The sequence below is a fragment of the Bubalus kerabau genome, chromosome 3, assembly GCF_029407905.1.
Source record: "Bubalus kerabau isolate K-KA32 ecotype Philippines breed swamp buffalo chromosome 3, PCC_UOA_SB_1v2, whole genome shotgun sequence".
NCBI lineage: Eukaryota > Metazoa > Chordata > Mammalia > Artiodactyla > Bovidae > Bubalus > Bubalus kerabau.
In genome coordinates, this window is record NC_073626.1 from 23,647,662 (window position 1) to 23,673,583 (window position 25,922).

Sequence of the window (25,922 nt, forward strand, 5' to 3'; positions counted from 1 at the left end):
ACCAACCACCATCACCTAGAGCCCAAAGGGGGAAAATGAGGCCTTCATGGGCCCCCAGAAGGAGACCTGGAGGCACATAGCACCTTAGAAAAGCAAAGACAAAGGGGGAGAACACACACTGTGACTTAGATGATAACAGCATGCATGTGGCCCAGAGAGGACCATGCCCAGGGAAAGTTCTACTTAACCTTGGCTGCTTATCTGGTTTCTCAGCAATGGCTTTTTTTTTTTTTTTTTTTTAAATCTGCTCAACAGAAATTACATTTATTCTTTCCACTTAATTAGCACTTATCATAAACCATTATGTATCATGATCATGTTTGACATGTCAACATTGGCATGGGGTTTTACAATTTACCAAAAAAAACCTTGAAAATATAGCCTCCATTAAATCCTCATAAACATCTTGTGAGAGGTTGGAATTGTTACTCTGTCTTTATAGGTAAACAGGCTCAGAGATGTTGAGCCTTGCCAAAGCCCACATCTGGCTTCACGGGACAGGAAACCAGACCCTGCTTTGAAGTCTGCACACTGGAGTCTTGACTCCTTGGTTAGTACTGGAGGGTTAGCAAATGTGGGGTGGGGAAGGGGGCTTGCTTATTTTATTTTTTTTAATATTTATTTATGGTTTTTCTTGACTTCCTACTTCTGCATTCCAGTCCCCTACAATGAAAAGGATATCTTTTTTGGGTGTTAGTTCTAGAAGGTCTTGTAGGTCCTTCATGGAACTGTTCAACTTCAGCTTCTTCACCGTTACTGGTCGGGGCATAGACTTGGATTACTGTGAATTCAAGTTTGCCTTGAAATTATGGTTTGCCTTGGAAAAGAACAAGCTAATAGAGTTCTGCCACGAGAACGCACTAATCATAGCAAACACCCTCTTCCAACAACACAAGAGAAGATTCTACATGTGGACATCGCCAGATGGTCAACACCAAAATCAGATTGATTATATTCTTTGCAGCCAAAGACAGAGAAGCTCTACACAGTCAGCAAAAACAAGACCGGGAGCTGACTGTGGCTCAGATCATGAACTCCTATTGCCAAATTCAGACTGATATTGAAGAAAGTGGAGAAAACCACTAGACCATTCAGGTATGACCTAAATCAAATCCCTTATGACTATACAGTGGAAGTGAGAAATAGATTTAAGGGACTAGATCTATTAGAGTCCCTGATGAACTATGGGCAGAGGTTCATGACATTGTACAGGAGACAGGAATCAAGACCATCCCCAAGAAAAAGAAATGCAAAAAAACAAAAGGGCTGTCTGAGGAGGCCTTACAAATAGCTGTGAAAAGAAGAGAAGCAAAGAGCAAAGGAGAAAAGGAAAGATATACCCATTTGAATGCAGAGTTCCAAAGAATAGCAAGGAGAGATAAGAAAGCCTTCCTCAGTGATCAATGCAAAGAAATAGAGGAAAACAATAGAATGGGAAAGACTAGAGATCTCTTCAAGAAAATTAGAGATACCAAGGGAACATTTCATGCAAAGATGGGCTCAATAAAGGACAGCAATGGTATGGACCAGAAGATATTAAGAAGAGGTGGCAAGAATACACAGAAGAATTGTACAAAAAAGATCTTCATGACGTAGATAATTACGATGGTGTGATCACTCACCTAGAGCCAGACATCCTGGACTGTGAAGTCAAATGGGCCTTAGGAAGCATCACTATGAACAAAGCTAGTGGAGATGATGGAATTTCAATTGAGCTATTTCAAATCCTGAAAGATGATGCAGTGAAAGTGCTGCACTCAATACATCAGCAAATTTGGAAAACTCAGCAATGGCCACAGGACTGGAAAAGGTCAGTTTTCATTCCAATCCCAAAGAAAGGCAGTGCACAAACTGCCACACAATTGCACTCATCTCACTCGCTAGTAAAGTAATGCTTAAAATTCTCCAAGCCAGGCTTCAGTAATATGTGAACCATGAACTTCCTGATGTTCAAGCTGGTTTTAGAAAAGGCAGAGGAACCAGAGATCAAATTGCCAACATCTGCTGGATCATGGAAAAAGCAAGAGAATTCCAGAAAAACATCTATTTCTGCTTTATTGACTATGCCAAAGCCTTTGACTGTGTGGATCACAATAAACTGTGGAAAATTCTGAAAGAGATGGGAATACCAGGCCACCTGACCTGCCTCTTGAGAAACCTGTATGCAGGTCAGGAAGCAACAGTTAGAACTGGACATGGAACAACAGACTGGTTCCAAATAGGAAAAGGAGGACGTCAAGGCTGTATATTGTCACCCTGCTTATTTAACTTCTATGCAGAGAACATCATGAGAAACGCTGGGCTGGAGGAAGGACAAGCTGGAATCAAGATTGCCAGAAGAAATATTAATAACCTTAGATATGCAGATGACACCACTCTTATGGCAGAAAGTGAAGAACTGAAGAGCCTCTTGAGGAAAGTGAAAGAGGAGAGTGAAAAAGTTGGCTTAAAACTCAACATTCAGAAAACAAAGATCATGGCATCTGGTCCCATCACTTTATGGCAAATAGAGAGGGAAACAGTGGAAACAGTGGCTGACTTTATTTTTCTGGGCTCCAAAATCACTGCAGATGGTGCTTGCAGCCATGAAATTAAAAGACACTTACTCCTTGGAAGGAAAGTTATGACCAACCTAGGCAGCAGAGTAAAAAGCAGAGACATTACTTGCCAATAAAGGTGCGTCTAGTCAAGGCTATGGTTTTTCCAGTGGTCATGTATGGATGTGAGAGTTGGACTATAAAGAAAGCTGAGGGCCGAAGAATTGATGCTTTTGAACTGTGGTGTTGGAGAAGACTCTTGAGAGTCCCTTGGGCTACAAGGAGATCCAACCAGTCCATCCTAAAGGAGATCAGTCCCGGGTTTTCATTGGAAGGACTGATGCTAAAGCTGAAACTCCAATATTTTGGCCACCTAATGCAAAGAGCTGACTCATTTGAAAAGACCCTGATGTTGGGAAAGCCTGAGGGCAGGAGGAGAAAGGGATGACAGAGGATGAGATGGTTGGATTGCATCACCAACTCAATGGACGTGGGTTTGGGTGGACTCCAGGAGTTGATGATGGGCAGGGAGGCCTGGCGTGCCGCGATTCATGAGGTCGCAAAGAGTCGGACACAACTGAGCAACTGAACTGAACTGATTTATGTTTTGGCTGCACCAGGTCTTTGAGTTGCAGCACTCATCATCTTTATTATTCATAGTTGCAGCATGTGGGATCTAGTTCCCAGATCAGGGATCAAACCCAGTCCCCCTGCACTGAGAGTGCAGAGTCTTAGCCACTGGACCACCAGGGAAGTCCCTAGATATATGTTTTAAATCTGAGTGTTCCCAAGGTACCTGAACCAGTGATCTGCCTTTGCAGACAGATGATGCATGTGGGCAGGCTGAGGAGGCGCCTACAGAGTCAGATGGAAACAGTAGGTAGGTGGAGATGGTGGTGGAGGCAGCCTGTGTTCAGCGGCACCCCTTAGGGTTTCGGGCCTGCCACCTTCCTAACATGGTTACTGGGTACACTTTTCTTTTTTTGAAAAGCCGCATCAGCTTGCTACTGGGCTCCTATTGAAATTAAATACCTAACACATGGAGGCCTTCGGACACTCTTGCTTAATATTCACATTTGGGGATAGGTCAACTTGGACTCCAGAGAAGGCAATGGCACCCCACTCCAGTACTTTTGCCTAGAAAATCCCATGGACGGAGGAGCCTGGTGGGCTGCAGTCCACGGCGTCGCTAGAGTCGGACACGACAGAGATTTCACTTTCACTTTTCACTTTCATGCAGTGGAGAAGGAAATGGCAACCCACTCCAGTGTTCTTGCCTGGAGAATCCCAGGGACGGGAAGCCTGGTGGGCTGCCGTCTATGGGTCGCACAGAGTCGGACACAACTGAAGCGACTTAGCAGCAGCAGCAGCAACTTGGACTCAAGACCTCCTGGAGTAGGATATGGCAACCCACTCCAGTATTCTTACCTGAAGAATCCCATGGTCAGAGCAGCCTGGTGGGCTACCGTCCCTGGGGTTGCAGAGAGTCAGACATGCTACAACTTGGATTCAACTTCTGACAAAGTGGGAAGGATTTAATAATCCTCACTTGGAAATGGTATATTTAAGGATATGGCTGGCCTGGTCTCAACATCTCTACTTTACATGAAAAAGTGGCAGATATCCCTCTGGGGAAAACTTTACCCCCTACTCTGCCAACTGAAGCAGAGCTGCTGGTTCCATGTGGCTCTCAGTTCACAGAGATTTCCCTAAATTTCTGGCCCTGGTTCACTGTGGTTCAGCTAAATTCAACTCTCTCCCTGGCTGATTCAGCCATTCAGTCTCATTGCCAGTGATGCAGAGCCAAAAATGGCTGTTGTCAGTCCTCTTGGTGGCAGAACTCAAGGCCATTTCATAGGTCTCACCAATAATCCCTTTGATCAACCTTCCTGTAGTTTTACTGCCTCTTGGGCTGTTGCCAACCTATTTGGTCTGCCGCTTGAAAACTAGACTGGTTAGGCATCTCTCTTTGGAGCTGGAAACTGTGGAAACAAATCATAAATGTTTATCTAACCATTTAGAAAGTTCATCCTTAGGTAGGTTGATAAGAAGTCCAGGGCCCTTGAGGAGGAGGGAATCTAGGGCCCCCGAGAAAGAGAAAGGGGTCTGAGGCTCTCAGGGAGGAGAAAAGCACAAATTTTTTTCCTACATTGCTTTGTCTTAGTCAATATAACAATGTATCTTGCTCTAGGACATGTTTCTCCTTAACAAGAACCTTCTGACTAATCTTGTTAAGATGGATTGTTTTGAGAGTGTGTCTGGTAAGACCCTTTACTGTAATAAGGTATATAGCTCCCTTGCAAAGACTGGTGAGCGGGGCACTCTCTGTCCGCCTTCTGATGTCTATGTTAGAAACTTTCTCTGTCCCTCTTTATATTTTAATAAAACTCTGCTACACAAAAGTTCTTGAGTGATCAAGCCTGGTCCCTGATCCCAAAGCTAAATCTTCTTCAGAGATCACGACTCCAAAATCATTCATCGTAAGCTACCACCATCTGGGTCACTCAGGTGAATGCACACAGAATAAGTCTAGTCTCTGATGGGGTTGATTATAATCAAGCTGCAGATGGAAATATGTTTTGTGAACTGTCTCCCCTGCTGCCTGAGTCCATCATCACACCAGACATGGCAAGATATTCACCATCATCAACTAGTAAAGGACTCAGATTTTTTTTCAATATTTACTTACTTAATTTGGCTGCGCTGGGTCTTAGTTGTGGCATGCAGGATCTTCGATCTTTGTTGCTGCATGGCACGTGGGATCTTTAGTTGCAGCATGTGAACTTTTAGCTGCTCCATGTGGGTTCTAGTTCTCTGACCAGGGATCGAACCCAGGACCCCCGAATTGGGAGCTTGGAGTCTTAGCCACTGAACCACCAGGGAAGCCTCAGGACCCAGTTTCTGATTTGGACTTGTGACTACTGTCAAAGGTTGACTTGTCTTACCATGAGTGGGCCACACAGCATGGGGCATTGTCCACACCTGCTCCTGGCAGATGGGCTTCACTGGCTCTTTGAGCCCCTCAGGGGCTATTAGTGGTGTCTCCTGAGTGTTGACACTTTAGGGTGCATGTGTGCTAGGTTGCTTCAGTAGTGTTTGACTCAGTGTGACCCTATGGACTGCAGCCCACCAGGCTCCTCTATCTATGGGATTCTCGAAGCAAGAATACTGGAGTGAATTGCCATGTCCTCATCCAGGGGATCTTCCAAACCCAGGGATTAAACCTGCATCACCTATGGCTCAGCACTGTAGACAGATTTTTTTTACTCACTGAGACACTGGGGAAGCCCACACTTTAGGGTACAGTGCTGTTATTCTAGTCCAGCCTCCTCCATCCATACCATTGAAACTAATGTGTCATGTTTTCGGCTTTCCAGAAAACACAACTTTGATCATATAATTCTGATTTCTCTCATACATGTAAGTAGATAGGTGTGTGTGTGTGTGTGTGTGTGTGTGTGCATGCGCGCGCTCAGTTGTGTCCGACTCTTTGGGACTCCTTGAACTGTAGCCTACCAGGTTCCTCCATCCATGGAATTTTCCAGACAAGAATACTGGAGCAGGTTGCTATTTCCTACTCCTGGGTATCTTTCTGACCCAGGGACTGAACTCACAACTCTGTGTCTCTTGCATTGGCAGGTGGATTCTTTACCACTGTGCCACCTGGGAAGGCCTCACACAACATGATGTGCCTTTTATTGCAAAGCCACTTGACAATGGGATGATAGTCAAGGTATCAATTGTTAATGTTTCCTACTACATTTGTGTTAAAAATGCCACAGATTCAGACTTATTCTAATTTTCAAGACTTTAGCTTTATTTAAAATATACCAACCTTGTACATCTTACATCCTGAGGCTCAGTTTTCAAGCCACTATGACTTTCATGGTTAGAGATAATATCAGGCATGCTTTAATGAGTTAAAATCTTATCTCATGTTAAGTGACAGTATGAGGGTTATAGTAATTATCTTCTTTGTCTCCTGCTCTGTGACCTGATAATCTGTTTCTATTTTGGACTTTCTTTTTAAAAAAAGAAAAAATATATATATATATATATATATTTAGCTGCCTCAGGTCTTAGTTGTGGCATACAGGATCTTTGATCTTTTAGTTGCAATATGTGGAATCTAGTTCCCAGACCATGAATTGAACTCAGGCTCCCTGCACTGGGAGCGAGAAGTCTTAGCCACTGGGCCACCAGGAAAGTACCTAGTTTGGACTTTCTTAAACCCTCAACTGTTGGCTCAGCTTAGCCTAAGACTCAGAACTTGTTCGATCCTAAGTGGAGACCAATTCAATAGTTTTACAGCCTGGATCTGTCAGTGCTTCTGTTCCTATTCCAGTGTTTTATCCTGAGTCTTATGACTGCTTGCTTATCTTTTCCTTTGGCACTTTATTTGTTTCTTAAACAGGTTCCACTGTGCCCTGCCTGATCTCCAGCTTCTCACGACAACTGCTCTTCTCTGGTCTCTCGTTTTCTATGTACTGCATTCCTACCCTTGACCCCTCTTGCTGCCAAATGCCTATGGGGTCTTCTGCTATTGTTGGCACCTTCTTCTCTTCATTCCACCCTTAACTGTTCATTTGATATAGCCACATGGAGCTCTTTGCTGACGGCTCAGCAGAAAGGGATTTGGTGGACTGATGGGCACTGAAGCCAGAATGCAGGGAGCCGGTACAGACTTTCTAAGAGACTTAACTATGAAAGAGTGCAAATAAAGAGCATAGTAGTTTATGTATTCTTTTTTTACATTTTTAATTAAAAAAATTTTTGGTGGTGCCACTCAGCTTTTGGGATTTTAGTTCCCTGACCAGGACCTCAGCAGTGAGAGCACCAAGTCTTAACTACTGAAATGCCAGGGAATTCCTGCACATTGAAGCTTATTTAGATGGAAGAGATTTGAGTACAGTCCGTGGGGTCACAAAGAGTCAGGCACGACTGAGCGACTAACACTTACTTGCTTACCTACAGGTCAAAAGGATGGTCCAGCAGTGAATATCTTCATGGTAAACAATTACCAACAGCTATGCATCAGGTTACTTTTCTATCCCACTCAACTCAAAGGGTTTATCATTACCCTACTGATTTGGATTTCTAAGTCTTTTGTCTCTTCCATACTGATGATCCACATTTTTGCAAGGTATATAATCAAACTGTGACATGAGGATGGAAGACCAGAGAACAACAGGACAAAAAAGTCTGCATGAGGCAAATCAGGTGGGTAGGAATAAGAGGTTGGCAGGTGTCCTGGTCATGTTCCAAAAGGAGCAAGGGGAGGGCTAGTTCCTGAACCCAACTGAAGCAACTTCAGTCACCTCATTTCCACACAGACGTTGCCTACAGTCATTTTTTAATCTCTTTGTGGGATTAAGGAGCATCTCAAATATAAAGGAAACTAAACTATACTAATGTAAGCGATCTATTATACCTGCAAATATTGTTATAGACAAAAAATGGACTGTGGGACTGAGGTCTAACACAGGAGTTATATTTATCTAGCACCACGCTGTACAACATGGTGGTCACTTGCCACATGTAGCAATTTTAAATCAATGCAAATGAAATAAAATGAAAAATTCAGTCCCTCAGTTGCACTAGCTACATTTCAAATGCTCAGTAGCCACATGTGGGAAACTGCTACTGTATTGAAGAGCAAAGCTATAGAAGAGTTACATCACCACAGAAAGGTCTATTGGACAGTGCTGATCTAGCAATAACTGCGGTAAAAGGGTGTCCTGCTGATACAAAAGGGTGGGCATCAGGACGATCACAACTTAAGTGTAATATTCCTTAAGCCATCCAGTTTCCCTTTTTCGGCTTCTCTACTCACCAATTCTAAACCCCAAATTTACCAACTTTTGGAAGGACCTCTATTTGAGAGAAGGTGAGTTGGGTTACCTCTGAGTGAATCCAAACATTGGGAAGGTCTTGTTTAAGTGGGTGATAGAAACTGACAAAATATGGAGCTGGCAGAAATATGAGAGGTTACTACACTTTATACTCTGACCTTCTTCCTCACTCTGCTCACCTAGGTCAGATGTCCCTCCTCTGTACACACCTAGACATACCTCTGTCATAACCCTATTTGATTATCTGTTCATAGAGTGATCTATGCCATTAGCTGTAAACCGGCCAAGAGCAAGGATTTCTCTTAATTCATCTCAGTAACTAACAATGCCTGGCACATAGGAGGTTCTCAAAATTAAGTCTCTCATACAAATAAATTACATGGTATAAGTTAGACTTTTATGGCCTGGTTAGCAGTTCTCTGATAAAGATATGAATAGAAAACAAAGAAAACTGCATGGTGACCTACAGCAATCTCAAGATAACCTTTGAGGCTGAGGGTAGGAGGAATGGAAGAGGCAGATTAGAACAATTCCTTATTCACCATCTTTGCCCAACCCAGGTCTTTCCAAATGGAAAACCCAATATTTATGAAATATCTAATATATGCTAACGGTTCACAAAAATGAAATCCTCTTATAAATGCTAGGAACTATTATTTTCCAACTTTACAGATTAGGAATGAACATCAAAAAGGATAAGCAACTTGAAAAAACACAAGGCAATGAAAAATAGCGAAGCTAGTTGTAAACTCCAGAACTATCTGACACTTCTGTATAAATGAGAAACGTTACTGAACCCTGCGAAAGAGAACTAGCATTAAAAAAAAGTGTGTGTGGGGGGGAGGGAGTTGCTCAATTTTCCTGGGTCTCTCTCATGTATATATGTTATTAAACTTTTGTTTGATTTTCTGTTTAAAAAATAAAGGTTCATTTAAGAGACATGATCTAATCATGAAAGCACTAAATCTTTTATTTTTCCTATTTGACTTCTCAAAAAGGGTGGCATAGTTAAGAATCTTCTTTGAAGTGGCTTGATAATTGTGTTATTTTCTTCTCTATTCTGAGACTTTTCCATCAGAACATTCACTTTAACCCGACTGCTATTGCATGGCTGGAAAAGTGGATATGCAATAACACTTTCATACTCTTTTATCTCTTTCTTTATGCTTTTTATGCTCTCACACTTCCCACGAATAGGAGGCTGGCTCTGGTCTTTTCTCAAGATTCCTTCCTTGAGTTTTTGCTTTACAAGTTCTCTCCCTCGAATCATGCGTTCCCGGTGATCTTTAATCTGCATCTGTTCTCTCTCGTTTACCTGCTTTCTTCTCTGTGTGTTCTGGATGCCATGCTCTCCCAGCACAATTCTGGGAAATTTTATTTCACTAGAGTGTGGTGGTGGTGATCGTTTAAATGTTTTACTCTTAAACTCTCTGACCCGTCCACCTCGATGTATGTGCCTTTCTATGTGTTTCATTTCTCTCTCAGGGAGCAGATAATACTGTTTTTGTCTCTCTATGCTTTGGGTTGTTTTTCCCTCCAATCTCTTCTTGATTTCACTGCCTTTCTCTTGTTCTTTCACCGTTTCCATTATTCTTTTATTATAATAAGACTCCGCTTTGGCAAGCCAGTAGTCAAGGGAAAGCCCTTGCTCCCTACAGAGCATTTCATACTCCTCTTGATATTTTTGAATTATCAGTTGTTTTGCTTCTGATGTATGTACGCCACCTAGATTCTGTCAAGGTGAGGTGCAGAATTTTGTAATATGACCATCTTTTTACTTTGAACATACTTTAACAGGAGCCTATTCTCATTATTGACACCAAGAAAGTACCATGGTGGGGGTGGGGGTGGGGGAAGAAAGGACCATGGTCTTTCATTAACTTTGGAGTAACAGGGATTTTACTTCCATCACTCCTAGGTGGGCCTGCAAGCTCTCAAAGCTGGTGTTCTTACCACCAAAATCAATAACTAGTTGTTTTTTTTTTTTTAATAGTGTTGGTAGTTTTGAAAATAATACTTTGTTTGCAAGTAAAGATTTAGCTGGAAAATATTTGCCAGTGTGGACACATTACGGCAAAGTGTCACTTGGGTGGCAGTAGGATTTTAAACCTAACTTTCCTTCTTCTAGTCTTTTCAAATGGTATGATGTTAGGATGATTTATTTACCAATATTTTTTTCTCCAGTGGAGACTGTTGACCTGCAGCAATCCTAGGGTCTTTTGATACTTTAGCCCAGGCCAATCTGTAAGATAAAAAAGCAAAGGTAAAATAGAAGGTGGGAGATGTCAGAACAAATTTGCTCTCATATCAACTGAATCAAAAGAACCCAATTGTTTTGGCTAAGGCCAAAGGTATTTCCCTCAGAAAGAAAACACCTAGGAATAGGTAGGACTACAGCAGGGCCATTTTCTGATGAGAAACCATGACATTCCTATGGTGACAAGTAATGAATACTCTTAAAAATAAGGACATATAAATAAGAGCATACAGTCATCCCTCAGTATTTGTGGATCACCCTCCCCACCAATGTCCCTTGGTTCCAGGACCTGCTTCCTCCAGATACCAAAATCCATGTGCTAATCCCTTATATAAAATGATATCATATCTGCATATAACCTTGGCACATCCTCCCATATACCTTAAATTATCTCTCAATTACTTATAATACCTACTACAATGTAAATAGTTGTTAATGCAATGTAAATACTATGTAACAGTTGCCACTAAGTGGCAAGTTCAAGTTTGGCTTTTGGGAACTTTCCATAATTTTGTTTTCCCTATTTTCCATCCACAATTGAATCTGTGGATAGGGAAACCTCCGATATAGAGGGCCAACTGTAATCCTGTCATATAAACTTAAAAGCATACTTCTCCTGTGGACTCAACATGAACCATTCTGAATCTTGCACCAGGGACTGGGCGTGGGAAGAGACGGGCTCCTTGGTGAAGCGTTGCCCAAGCACATTTACACCATACTGCTCAGTCCGGCTTCCTCCTTTGTCTTCTGGGATGAGTCTAGACTTCAGTGTTATCAGTTCATTCTCTTTGTGCAGTTTCTTGAGCCGGGCCCTCTCTGCCTCTATCACCACATACAGCATCTCTGTCCTATAATCTTTTGTTCTGAAATTCTATTCTTATTTGTTTGCTCTCTGCTTGCCTGCCTTATTCTGCCAGTCATTCTTCAACCTAAATCCATTGAGACTATTCCCTGTTGATCCACTAGGGATGAGAATCTGGGGTCACTCTGGGTTTATTTATAGGACAGACTGATGGCAACACAAGTGAAGACTACCAACTTTTTGTGTGTCATCTCTGGTCTAATCTGAGTTTACTGTGAGGTCATATTTAAGCCACTAAGGATGCCTGGCATCTCATCTCTGTGCCTTTATTTATACCATTTATGGTTTACACAGCATGGGCTTTGAAGCCTTATAGGGCTATGCCTGAATCCTAATTCCACCATTTCCCAGGTGTGTGACTCAGGGTAGGTAACTCAGTCTCTCTCTAAATCAGTTTCCTCATCTGTAAAATGGAACTATAAGACAAAAATTTGCCTCTTGGAGTTATAAAGAACAAATGACAATTAAAGATCCTGGCACAATGCTTTATATATGGTAAGTTCTCAATAAACAGCAGTTGTCCATCCTCCTCAGGTCAAGACTTGACCATAAAATCTTCCCAGTCTTCTCTATGTAACAGCAGTTTTTGCCTCCCTATGAACATAATATTTTTTACTTCTACAACTCTTTTGAAAATCAATCCTGGTTTCCACTGTGATACCTGTATCCATATATCACTTTTAACATTTTGATGCTGAAATTCAGACTCATAGAGTAGGAGCTATAACTTTTTTATCTACAAATATAGACATCTATCTATCATATTAGAAAGGATCTGCTAGCAAATATTGGATCTCACTCACCTCTTGGGCATATTCTTACTTGCCTGACTACATATACTTGAGATTTTTAAAAATATGACCACCTTATTTTTATTTCTGTGTACACAGTACCTAGCACAGTATCTAACATTAGAGTCTGTAATCCCATGTTCTTAAAATTAATGATTTGTTAACTGGTGATTATCCTCACCACAGAATATGAGCATCGTCCTCTTACATTCTCCATAATACTGAATCTTTTTATTGAAACTTTTTTATAGTTTTTTATAAACTATTTAATTTCTCCATAATACTGAATCTTTTTATTGAAACTTTTTTATAGTTTTTTATAAACTATTTAATTTCTCCATAATACTGAATCTTTTTATTGAAACTTTTTTATAAATATTTTTATAACCTATTTAATAAATAGGTAAAGTCCTACTTATTAAATAGGACTTTACCTATTTTTTACCTACTTTTTAATAAATAGTCCTCCTTGAAGTATACAGGCATATCTGTTGTATATGCCTTTCCTGGGCTCTCACATTTTGTCCTGTAAGTGTACTTTCACTGCATTCTAATTATTCATTTGTATTCCTTAAAGTCAGAGACACAGTTTTTAGCTTGACAGCCACAACTTCAGCTCAAAGACTGGCATATGTGCTTAATAAATATGAATGGGAACAGACTGTTGAGCTTTTGTTGGGAAAGAGACATGCCTTATAATGCTTAGTTACTTTACTGCATTAGGACAGTATTCAACTCATTGTGGATATTTACTGAGTTTTGTCAATGCAGCCATGAAATTAAGAGGCTTGCTCCTTGGAAGGAAAGTTATGACCAACCTAGATAGCGTATTAAAAAGCAGAGACATTACTTTGGCAGCAAAGGTCTGTCTAGTCAAGGCTATGGTTTTTCCAGTAGTCATGTATGGATGTGAGAGTTGAACTATAAAGAAAGCTGAGGGCCGAAGAACTGATGCTTTTGAACTGTGGTGTTGGAGAAGACTCTTGAGAGTCCCTTGGACTGCAAGGAGATCCAGCCAGTCCATCCTAAAGGAAATCAGTCCTGCGTGTTCATTGGAAGGATTGATGTTGAAGCTGAGACTCCGATATTTTGGCCACCTGATGCGAAGAGCTGACTCATGTGAAAAGACCCTGATGTTGGGAAAGATTGAGGGCAGGAGGAGAAGGGGATGACAGAGGATGAGATGGTTGGATGGCATCACTGACTCAATGGACATGAGTTTGGGTGGACTCCGGGGGTTGGTGATAGACAGGGAGGCCTGGCGTGCTGCGGTTCATGGGGTCGCAGAGAGTTAGACAGGACTGAGAGACTGAACTGATACTAAAAGGGAAAGTTGGACTAATCTCAATTTCTATTTTCAAAGGAGACAGACACACAGAGAAGACAGAATAAAAACTTGCCTACCACCATGGGCTCAGCAGACCTCTCCTTGTAAGACAAATTATTAAGGGGCTTGTCACTTTCTAGTAGCTTTCTCAGAGTTTTAACCCTCTCACTAGTTTGTGTGTTTCCATTATTTCAGAGAGTAGAGGATCAAAACCTCTCTACGAGAGACCACAGCTGGTTCTCTTTCAAACAGGAGAAAATAGTGATGGCTCCGGAACTTTCATACATAAGCAGCTTAGCACAACTATGAGGTTGAGAGGGGGTGGATGGACTGGGAGAGAACTAGGAAACTCATCTAGCAGCTGTTCCTTTAGGACGACAAGATTCTACACTTTAAATTGTAGGTTCCAGATGAATTAAAACAGCAAGACTTTTAAGACACTTGTCCTCATGTTTTATAAAAGATCAGGGACCTGTCAACCCTCCATCTAATGGATGTAATGATGATGTAGAGCTGGTCGGATGGGAGGCCGGGGAACGGGGTCCGCAACTGAAAGCAAACCTCGACAGTCTTCGTCACAAGGCTGCTCCCTTGACTAATGCTAACCTCCCTCATCTGACAGGCATCTAAAGAGGATTTAGATCTCTTCTGTTCCACTACCTCCAAAGTCTTGAGCCCCTTCCTAAAGTGTCCTACTTCATCCCTGCTTCCTTTCGTTCCTAGTGACTAGGCATTCCTCCTCCGCCTTTACCGTTTCCACTTCATGCCCTGTAAGAGGTCGACTCACCCCTTCGAAAGGCCCAGCTCAGTTCAGTCGCTCAGTCGTGTCCGACTCTTTGCGACTCCATGTACTGCAGCACGCCAGGCCTCCCTGTCCATCACCAACTCCCGGAGCTTGCTCAAACTCACGTCCATCGAGTGGGTGATGCCATCTAACCATCTCATCCTCTGTCCTTCCCTTCTCCTCCTGCCTTCAATCTTTCCCAGCATCAGGGTCTTTTCAAATGAGTCAGTTCTTCGCATCAGAAGGCCAGAGTATTGGAGTTTCAGTTTCAGCATCAGTCCTTCCAGTGAATATTCAGGACTGATTTCCTTTAGGCTTAACTGGTTTGATCTCCTTGCAGTTAAGGGACTCTCAAGAGTCTTCTCCAACACCACGGTTCAAAATCATCAATTCTTCGTCACCAAGGGCCCAGCACTCGAGCCAGGCGGTGCTCTGCAAGAGCGCCCTTGCTTGCACCGCGAGGTCCGAGGAGCGCTAGAACTGTAATTCCCAGAATGTTTCGCTTTTTTTTTTTTTTTTAAACCAACTCAGGAACAGAGGAAATTGTAGTTCCGAGAACTGGGTAATGAGGGGGAAAACAACCGGAGGCTCAGCTTCAATCACCTGTTTTCTTATCCAACGTCACAAAAACAGCCTGAAGGTAGCGCTACAACATTCCTTCAAACGTTCCTCTCCCTCCGGGGACCAAGTTTGCGATTAATTATGACGTAACAGCCAATCGACAGGCCGAACGACGGGGCGCTCTAGCCCGCCCTGCTCTCGCTACTCCGCTGCCGCGAAGAGCCGGCGTTCTAGCTCGCGGAGTTGGCTTCCTCTTCTCGTCTGTCCCAGGTAAGCAAGCCCCCGAGTCGAAGTACCGGACCCCGGCTGGAATTCTAGATATGTGGGCTCCTTGGTCTTAGAGGCACAGGCGTACGTATTCTGTACGGGTTCTGTATGTTTAGGTCCAGGGACAGAATAGGAATGACCCTTCAGTGGGGAGGGAGCTACTCTCTTTTGTTAGCAACCTCCTCTCCTTCCCAGCCCTCGACCACCCTCCGTCATGGACCTCGCCGGCATCTGCTCCAGCTTTCAGTCGGACTTGGATTTCTGTCCAGATTGCGGCTCGGTCCTGCCTCTGCCCGGGGTTCAGGATGCTGTCGCTTGTACCCGCTGTGGCTTCTCCATCAACGTGCGAGGTAAGGGGCTTGTACGCAGCGACCCCGGCAGAGGGCCCAGCGTGAAAGGGTCAGTGGCTTGAGGACCCTAATATCGGTTGGATTGAAGAGGGGGACCCTGAAGCAGGGAATCAGGCACTTTTGGCCTTGGGTCGAAACCTGAAGGGAAGAATATAGGCCTCCTGTCCTAACAGAGAGGGAGTTATGGGTGTCAGCCCTCCTTACTGTCTCCACAACCAGTTCTTACTGCTTGCGCAGACTTTGAGGGGAAGGTTGTGAAGACCTCAGTTGTGTTTAACAAACTGGGGACAGCCATGCCTTTGTCGACGGAGGAAGGACCTGAGTTCCAGGGACCCGTGGTGAGTGAATGACATCGAGGACTGGCCCCATCGAAGGAGGGTGGGAAAGAAATGGAGGGGCGATTGCTCAGATCTGCAGAGTTTTGCACCCAATTCCAAGAGGGAAGGGTGTGTGCTGTGCTGAGTCGTGTCTGACTCTTTGCGACCCCGTGGACTGTAGCCTGCCAGGCTCCTCTGTCCATGGAATTTTCCAGGTAAGAATACTGGAGCAGATTGCCATTTCCTCCTCCAGGGGCTCTTCCCGAGCCAGGGATGGAACCCGCGTCTCCAGCATTGGCAGGCGGATTCTTTACCACTGCGCCACGTGGGAAGTCCTCTAAGAGGGAAGAGGGGGTCTTTAAAACATCAGAGTCTGGGGAGTGTGACAGCCCGATGTCTGTGAGCGGGAAGAAGAATTATTAATCCCACCAGTTGCTTCCCAGGTTGACAGGCGCTGCTCTCGATGTGGGCACGAGGGAATGGCATACCACACCAGGCAGATGCGATCAGCAGATGAAGGGCAGACTGTCTTCTACACCTGTACCAACTGCAAGTGCGTATCCTTTCCCTTCTCTCTGCCCTTTCTCAGTCTGTTTGCGACCTAAACAAATCCAGTGATTTATTTTTGTACTGAATAAACAGTTGTGTTCTTTGGTCCCATCCCTCTCTTCTGTACAGTTGAAGTAATAGGGAAACTTGTGGTCGTTTTTTATTTTAGAAAATTACACTTTTCTTATCCTTTTTATACTCGGTGAATTAAACCTTTTAAGATATTTAAAAGGAAATAAAAAAAATACAGAAAGCAAATGTTGCTTGATGATCTGGGTGTTACTGTTGCATCTTCCACTGTACTTACTCAAGGTAGTTTTATTTCGGTGAGAATTAGTCATGGGTGATTTAAAGAACATGATTCTCTGAATAGTTTTGAGAACTCCTCTTTGTCTTTGGTGTTCTGTGGTTTCACTAAAGTATATTTGGATGTGGCTTTCTTTTGTTTATCATGTTTAGGATTTGTTGGGCTTTCTGAAAGTAAAGATTGATTTTTTTTTCTTTTCCATCAACCTTGGAAAATTATCTGCCATATCTCATTGAATATTGCCTTTACCTATGTTCTCACATTCTGGAGTTCTAATTAATTAGTTGCTTATTAGACTTTACCCACTACTCCATTTCTCTCACCCTTTCATAATTTTCCATCTACTTTCTCTTTATATTGCTTCTAGGTAAATTCTTCTGGTCTTCCACTTCACTAATTCTGTCTTCAGTTTATGTCAATTATTGTTACTTAAAAACATTTTTTTTTAGTTCTGCTTATTTTTCAAGTCTCCTCAATCATTTTTAATAATTCATGATTCTTTAATCCTATTTTTAATTCTTAAATATATTTAAATATATTAAGCATGATATTTATATTCTGTGTCTCCTAATTCTCATACCCACAGTTTTTGTGGGTCTGATGCTGCCATTATTCCTGCAGACTTTCTCACGGTGCTTTTTTTGTTTTATAATTTTTGAATATAAGCTCAGATTTTTAAGAATTTGGACTATGGAATTCTTTGAGGCCTGGAGTGAAAACTATATTCTTAGCATGTGTGTTTCCTCTTTAGGTGCCTTGAAGCACTACCAAGCTGGAATGACTTTAAATGAATTCTCAGCTTCATGTGTTTTGTAGCAAATAGGTAGCATGGATTTGGGCTGCAAATCCAATGTAAGGCCAGGTTTTGATTAGAAATTCTAGAGGGAAATTTTTTAATTTTTTCTCCCTCTACCTAGTGAGACAGTCAAATTCCTCTTCTGCAGAGTTGGATTTTTTTTCTTTTTCACTTTTATACACAGGTGTAGCCCTTTGGAGGTTTCAAACTTACTCAGAGTATCTCCTCTCAAACATTGTAGGCTTGTCACTGGTTCACTCATGTGGCTCTCAAAGCAGCAAGGGCACCAGTGTACCAGGGGCTTCAGTTTTAACGTACCTGTCTAGATTCCTGGTTTTATATACTTTCACTCAGTGTGAAGAGTGCCTTTACTTTCTTGCCTTCTCATCAATGAATTAAAAATATTAATAGTTAGAAATGCCTTTGGGAAGTATTTCTCAGTCATGCTGAGAAATTGTTTAATTTAATTTAAACTAAGAAAATTAAAATTTTTTAACTTTTTTTTTTTTAATGACCAGAAGTTTTTCATTTTTATGAGGTCTAGTTTATCCTTTTTTCTTTTATGGCCAGTGCTCTTTGTTTTCCTAAGAAATCTTGACATAATTCATAATTTGCAAGATACAGTTTTAATCCCAGCATTTTTAATTGTCTTGAATTTGTGTAGGGTTGTTTAGGGGAGCTAATCCTCTATGGTCATAAATGAAAGTCCTTCCTTGATTATTTCTTTTATCTTACACTGCTAGTACCTCTTCCTTTGGACAAATATAACAAGTCTTTTCTTTCTCTATAGGTTCCAAGAGAAGGAAGATTCTTGATTTTTTGTCTGAGCGACTCAACAATCCTTTTCTTACTTGGAAGCTGGAGGATATTGGGTTCTTAGGTCCTTTGTCCATCTCCCTATTACAGTGTTCTGTTTGCAGAGGAAAAGCAGATCGTCCTGTGTGGATTACCATTGTCCCCAGAGTACTCCTACCCTCATTGAGTTTCCTTATTAAAGTTATATTTTTCTATAAAAGCCAGACATATGTATGTTATTTATAATCTATCTTGTTCCAAAAGAAATTTATATTAGCTTAGAGAGATATATTCGTTCTCTCAACAAATATATCAGTGACAAAAAGGGAATATAAATTAGTACAGCAGAAAGAAAAAGGAGGTGGAGGGGATAAAAAACAAGGATTAAAAAAATGGAGCCAGGAATGAGGCTAATAACATAAAAAGGCAATTATACGTATTCCTTCATTATCTAAATCTTATTTGGTTCCTGAGTTTAGGGAAACAAAAAGTGGGAGTTTGGATAGTGAGCTTCAACAGAAAACTCTGAATCAGATTAATTTGATATGTAAGTTTGGACAATAAAATCTACACTCAAAGACACAGGTGGACATTCTGGAAATTTTTTTATTGCTCTTGAGATAATGTTATACACACACACACACACATATTTTTTACACTGTAACAGATTCATATATAGAAAAGTAGAAAAAAAAATCAACAGGAATCCCAATCCACAATGATTTTTTATTTTAATGGGCTTTAAACTCTACATGCTGAGTCGTAGCTTACTTTTTTCAGTTTGAGCCAAAAACTTTAAAGGCAAACAAATACTTAGTCCAGGCACAATCAGCATATTCAAATTTCAGCCTGGGAATTAGTATTCCTGCATTCTTTGGTTTAAGTAGTGACTAGAAGATGAACTCCGGGAGTTGGTGATGGACAGGGAGGCCTGGCGTGCTGCGATTCATGGGGTCACAAAGAGTCGGACACAACTGAGCGACTGAACTGAACTGAGAAGATGACAGACATGATTTATCTTACAGTTGTATGGCCCTTTATATTTTGGGAGCTCTCATGAGTTTGAGCAAGCTCCAGGAGTTGAGCAACTGAATGGAACTGAACTGAACTGATATACTATCCATGGCAACTTAGACAGATGGGCAACTTAGTTTCCTCCACTGTGTGTTTGAACATTTCTGATAATTGACTTCAGTGCCCCACTCCTGAAATCTAATAAAATCTGTTCATGTCCTGTCCTACTTTAAGCCTTTTACTGACTGGATAATCTCCAAGTTTCTTGCAAACTTTACAGGGCCTCATAACCACGCCTACCTGTCAGTCATCATCTGGAACTCTCCTTCAGTTCAGTAGCTCAGTTGTGTCTGACTCTTTGCGACCCCATGAACTGCAGCACACCAGGCCTCCTTGTCCATCACCAACTCCCCGAGTTCACTCAAATTCACGTCCATCGAGTTGGTGATGCCACCAACTCCCAGAGTTCACTCAAACTCACGTCCATCGAGTCGGTGATGCCATCCAGCCATCTCATCCTCTGTCGTCCCCTTCTCCTCCTGCCCCCAATCCCTCCCAGCATCAGAGTCTTTTCTAATGAGTCAACTCTTCGCATGAGGTGGCCAAAGTATTGGAGTTTCAGTTTTAGCATCAGTCCTTCCAATGAACACCCAGGACTGATCTCCTTTAGAATGGACTGGTTGGATCTCCTTGCAGTCCAAGGGACTCTCAAGAGTCTTCTCCAACACCACAGTTCAAAAGCATCAATTCTTCAGCCCTCAGCTTTCTTCACAGTCCAACTCTCACATCCATACATGACTACTGGAAAAACCATAGCCTTGACTAGATGGACCTTTGTTGGCAAAGTAATGGCTCTGCTTTTGAATATGCTATCTAGGTTGGTCATAACTTTCCTTCCAAGGAATAAGTGTCTTTTAATTTCATGGCTGCAATCACCATCTGCAGTGATTTTGGAGCCCAAAAAAATAGTCTTGACACTGTTTCCACTGTTTCCCCATCTATTTTCCATGATCTTGGTTTTCTGAATGTTGAGCTTTAAGCCAACTTTTTCACTCTCCACTTTCACTTTCATCAAGAGGCTTTTTAGTTCCTCTTTGCTTTCTGCCATAAGGGTGGTGTCATCTGCATATCTGAGGTTGTTGATATTTCTCCGGGCAATCTTGATTGCAGCTTGTGCTTCTTCTAGCTCAGTTTCTCATGATGTACTCTGCAAATACAGGAATGCATTTTCTTCAGTGCACACAAGTACTTTATACACTGCTTTCTTTACCTGAAAAACTCATTCGTCTGCTTGCCTGTTCTTTACCACTCTTTTGCTCTTTGAGAAACACACACTTATTTTTATCATACAAACTGGCTTATATTGTAATTTATGATCTTCCAGATGTTCAAGCTGGGTTTAGAAAGGCAGAGAAACTAGAGATCAAAGAGCCAACATCCAATGGATCATCAAAAAAGCAATCGAGTTCCAGAAAAAAACATCCTGCTTTATTGGCTATCCCAAAGCCTTTGACTGTGTGGATCACAACAAACTGTGGAAAATTCTTAAAGAGATGGGAATACCAGACCACCTGACCTGCCTCCTGAGAAATCTGTATGCAAGTTAAGAAGCAATAGTTAGAACTGGACATGGAACAACACATGGTTCCAAATCAGGAAAGGAGTATGTCAAGCCTGTATATTGTCACTCTGCTTAAAACTTATATGCAGAGTACATCATGAGAAATACTGGACTGGATGAAGCACAAGCTGGAATCAAGACTGCTAGCAGAAATATAAAAAACCTCAGATATGCAGATGACACCACCCTTATGGCAGAAAGTGAAGAGGAACTAAAGAACTTCTTGATGAAAAATGAAAGAGTGAAAAAGTTGGCTTAAAACTCAACATTCAGAAAACTAAGATCATGGCATCTGGTCCCATCACTTCATGGCAAATAGATAGGGAAACAGTGACAGACTATTTTGGGGGGCTCCAAAATCACTGCAGATGGTGACTGCGGCCATGAAATTAAAAGACACTTGCTCCTTGGAAGAAAAGTTATGACCAACCTCGACAGCTTATTAAAAAGCAGAGACATTACTTTGTCAACAAAGGTCCATCTAGTCAAAGCTATGGCTTTTCCAGTAGTCATGTATGGATGTGAGAGTTGGACTGTGAAGAAAGCTGAGCGCCGAAGAATTGATGCTTTTGAACTGTGGTGTTGGAGAAGACTCTTGAGAGTCTGTTGGACTGCAAGGAAATCCAACTAGTCCATCCTAAATGAAATCAGTCCTCAATATTCATTGGAAGGACTGATGCTGAAACTGAAACTCCAATACTTTGGCCACCTCATGCGAAGAACTGACTCATTTTAAAAGACCTGACGCTGGGAAAGATTGAAGGCAAGAGGAGAAGGGGATAACAGAGGTTGAGATGGTTGCATGGCATCACCGCCTCGATGGACATGAGTCTGAGTAAGCTCCGGGAGTTGGTGGTGAACAGAGAAGCCTGGTGTGCTGCAATTCATGGGATCGCAAAGAGTTGGACTCAACTGAGTGGCTAAACTGAACTGATGACCATTTCTGTGTTTAATCTTTCTCACCTCCACCCCAGACCAAGTGTAGGCAGTATGTGACTAAACTCAGTTTCACAGATGAGTCTTACATCTATGTTAATATTCTAATGTCTTATATTTTTGTTAGTATTTTTTCCGGTCTTCCCCATTTGTTGTTGTAGACTTGGAGCTAAAACGCAGACTCTAGAGTGTTTCATGCGCCAGTGACAGGAAATAATCCATATTGAAGGTGCATTAAGTGCCCTGCTCCAACCCCTACGGGCACAGAGGGAGGATTAAAACTCTTAATCAAGTGTGTTTCCAGCTGCTCCCAGGTCCCGATTGCCTAATTCCCAGATAAAACAATAAGGAAACGAAGTTAGGCTGTGGCAGGATCATTACTATTGCCCCTATTTTTTCCCGCCCTCACACACACACACACACACACACACACACACACACACACACAAGGAATGGCAATGAAATGGACTCAGCTACGGGACGTCTGAACCGGGTGCGGTACCCAATCTTCAGGAACAGGCCCAGCTCTAACCTCCACCGCGGATTCCTGCTCAATCTCTGCTTTGCAAGACCATGCAGTCATTGCTCGCCCCGCCTCCTGCTCCCGTACAGAAGTGATGCCTCTTCCGCCAAAGTTGTGTCGCCTCCTTGCGGCGCCTGCGCACTGTCACATTACGGCGGAACTAATCCGGCGACCCAGCGCTTTGACGCATTTAGTACCAGGAAGGGAAAAGGGGGACCACAGAACGCGTCACACCCGGAAGTAGGGAGCCGGAAGTGGGGTTGGACAGGTTATCCCCAGGGGTGGGGCAGCGGAGGCCCAGTAGGAGGGGGAAAAAAGAAGGTGGAGGATCCTGGCTGCTAATCTGAATCGATACCGATTTTCTTAGACCTCAGAGACACAGAAAAGACAGAAGGGTGCCTCATCCCCTTTCCTTCGCTTCTCTCTCCTCAGCCTTAGCCATGGCGGAGGCAGGGGCCGGGCTGAGTGAGACCGTCACTGAGACAACGGTTACCGTGACAACGGAGCCCGTGAGAAAGGCTGGGGGCGGTGCTGTTTAGGGGTCTGGGAGATACCGGGAGGGAAGGGATAAGGCTTTGGAGAGTTGCTGGATGGGCTGGGGCTGGGGATATGGGAGGAAGTGGGTTTGGGAGAATCGCAGAGTATTAGGGATTTTTTGGTGTGTCAGAGTTGGTGCAGAAAGCTGGTCAAGTGACATGCAATAGAGTTAAGATGTAGGTGATACTGCTTGGGATGGTGGTGTCTGTAAGTATTGAAAGACCGGGAACTTGGCGATTAATGAGCAAGGGATGTGCTGGGGGAAATGAAGGGTTGTGTGAGAAAGCATGGTTGGAAAGTCGCTGTAGGGAAACTTAACACTAAGCATGCTTATCAATAAATATTTCTTAAAGAGATTATTGCAAACGGAAGCAGAGGGAATGAGGGAACAAGGAAAGGGAGATGATGGGAGTATTTTGAAAAATCAGAGATGTAGAGAAAAACAGCGTTTTTGCAAAAACATTGCTTTCAAAAGGAGATGTTCCTGTCGGGCTTAATAACCCTTTGATTAAGGGAGTTTAGAGTAATAGTTACTAGAGATGCCAGGATACTGGAGAATAGGTGGATAGGGTTGGGAGGGCTGGGCTTGAGGATGAGAGATGTGAGAACAGAGTCATTTCTTTAATGGGAAAAAGAATAGGCGTTCTGGGAAAAGAAAGAGAGATCAAAGTTTAGGCGTTGGTGACTGAAAAAATAATTTCCATGTATTAATACCACCAAAGATGATTTGGGGAGGAAGACAGAGGAACAGCGAGGATTATATTTTCCTTTGAAGATTTGCTGGGACTTTCCCTAGGTTAGGAATTGTATCTTCTCTGTGTACTAGTGGTTACTAAGAATACTAAGAACAGAATTCCTCAAGGGACTCCTTGAGGTCAAAAGCCGTTCTGTTTTATGTTCTCCCAGCATCAGCTCCTCTGTTGCTGTGTTTGTGATCCTGATTGAACTGGGGAAGGGAAGAAAGGAGGCCCCAGGGAGGAAGCAGGAAGAGTTAGTAGGAGGGGACTAGCTAGGTATGCCTATCCTTCTTAACCTTCCAGGAGAACCGGAGCCTAACCATCAAACTTCGGAAACGGAAGCCAGAGAAAAAGGTGGAATGGACGAGTGACACTGTGGACAATGAACACATGGGCCGCCGCTCATCAAAATGTGAGTAATTGTTGCCCCGCAGTAACGCTGGAGTCCTGGCTCCCCTCAGCATATCTTTTGCCTTCTGGCATTCACTGGCCTTCCCAAAGCCCCCAGATGCTCACAGTCCTGTGGCTGCCTTGGTGGTTCTCTGTTATCAGGGAGAGGAGGTTAAAGTTAGAGGGAAAGAGGTAGGGAGGGGCTTGAATTTTGATGTGCAAGGCCTAAAGTCAAGAGGTATCTGAGGTGGGAGAAGAGGAGCTTTGGATTCCCGGCTGGAAAGGCAAGGTGGGTAGGTGACAGAGTCCCAGAGTGTAGGCCTGGGGAAGCTGGATCTGGAAGGTAGAAGGAGAAAATGCTGGGAAGTAGGAATTTTGACTGAGATCCAGTGGGAATGGAACTGACACTACATCTGAACTCTCCCTCCTTTTTCACTGGGCTCTTCCATCCAAATCCAGGCTGCTGTATTTATGAGAAACCTCGGGCCTTTGGCGAGAGCTCCACAGAGAGTGATGACGAGGAAGAGGAGGGCTGTGGTCATACACACTGTGTGCGGGGCCACCGCAAAGGACGGCGTCATGCAACCCCGGGACCAAGCCCCACCACCCCTCCCCAGCCTCCTGACCCCTCCCAGCCCCCTCCAGGGCCAATGCAGCACTAAATTCCTCGCTCCCCCACCATTCCTGTGTCTGTCTGGCCCTGAATGTATTCATGTGGCTACTCGGGGACTAAACCCACGATTTGATCCCTTCTCCAGCCCCCTCCTCCCCTCTCCTCTGCCTGACAGAGGGAAGAGGGAGAGGAAGGTGGACAGAGATCCTGGAATTCTGACTTGCTGCTATTCCAGAACCCAGGCTTCTGGGTTCCCCCAGCCCTCATTTCTCCTTACAATACCCAGCCTCCTCTCTCCAGGGATCCAGGCATCTTGATCCCAATCTTTTTCCTTTGTTCTCACTGCCAAACTGCCTGTCCTGGGATCCAGTTATCTTGGCCCCTTGCACTCTCTACTTGAGTTCCAAACAGCTAAATTGGGTTTCCAGCAGCCCCAGCTTTCACTGCCAGGGTCCTAGTCAGATTCCAGGCAATCTTGCTCCAGCTATGCTTGTTAATCCTGGCTTAGAGCTCTTCCACTAATGTATTTATGTCATCCTAACTCTTAGTCGTTGCCTGTGGGATGTGAGGTCTTCTGTGAGACCTCAGGGCTCCTAGCCCTTTCCCTTCTCTCCTGCCCACTTCCCCCAAGCCCTTAAGAGGAGTTAGGAGAGAGGGAGGTCTTTGTCATTCTCACCTTTAATGAGAAATGGAAAAAAGAAATGGGCATGTCCTCTCTCCTCACCGTTCTCATGTGACTAGGGTTTCTGACAAAACTGGCTCCAAGACTAGTCACTTAGAGCCCACTATCTCCTCAGCCTTTGGTCTTCCAACTTAGGAGACAGATCCAACCCAGGCCCAGGGGTCTGGGTCCCTGGGAGAGGATGGGAAAGGGAGGGAGCCAAGAGATGCAATCTCACCCCTTCCTTCCAAGGCCTTGATGTCTCTCCCAGCCCAGATGTCCAGCCCTCCCAGCCCTCCCCACCCCTTACTGGGATCTGGATATCATTTTCCAGGCCTTTTGCAGTGCACGGTTGCAGAGATCAGTCAAATCCGTACCACCACTGAGATCTCATTTATTGCCACAGATGCACAAAATAAATAACCCAACATCACAAAATGTGTTAAATATGGACCCATTTATACATATGGGGAAAGAAGTGAGGCTGTATATACAAGGGCAAATTTGGGGTGTCTGGGCCATTCCCAGGTTGAGAAAA

General features: G+C 43.2%; 2 protein-coding genes across 4 annotated transcripts; both read left to right on the top strand.

The window, feature by feature from the left end:
- Positions 1–15,102: 15,102 nt before the first annotated feature.
- On the top strand, positions 15,103–18,572 carry POLR1H (RNA polymerase I subunit H). 2 transcript variants are annotated; one of them, XM_055570990.1, is made up of 5 exons: positions 15,103–15,241; positions 15,434–15,588; positions 15,826–15,926; positions 16,349–16,458; positions 18,348–18,572. In XM_055570990.1, the coding sequence occupies exons 2-5, from the start codon at positions 15,453–15,455 to the stop codon at positions 18,370–18,372; spliced, it is 372 nt and encodes a 123-aa protein (XP_055426965.1). In that variant the 5' UTR covers positions 15,103–15,241; positions 15,434–15,452; the 3' UTR covers positions 18,373–18,572. The 2 variants fall into 2 exon arrangements, with proteins under 2 accessions (XP_055426965.1, XP_055426966.1); XM_055570991.1 differs by having other exon boundaries at positions 15,228–15,322.
- A 4,123-nt stretch (positions 18,573–22,695) lies between these two features.
- Positions 22,696–25,822, top strand: PPP1R11 (protein phosphatase 1 regulatory inhibitor subunit 11). 2 transcript variants are annotated; one of them, XM_055570987.1, is made up of 3 exons: positions 22,696–22,955; positions 24,024–24,132; positions 24,570–25,822. In XM_055570987.1, exons 1-3 carry the CDS (start codon positions 22,887–22,889, stop codon positions 24,770–24,772), a joined length of 381 nt encoding a protein of 126 aa, XP_055426962.1. In that variant the 5' UTR covers positions 22,696–22,886; the 3' UTR covers positions 24,773–25,822. The 2 variants fall into 2 exon arrangements, with proteins under 2 accessions (XP_055426962.1, XP_055426963.1); XM_055570988.1 differs by lacking the exon at positions 22,696–22,955 and adding an exon at positions 23,050–23,190.
- The last annotated feature ends 100 nt before the right edge of the window (positions 25,823–25,922 follow it).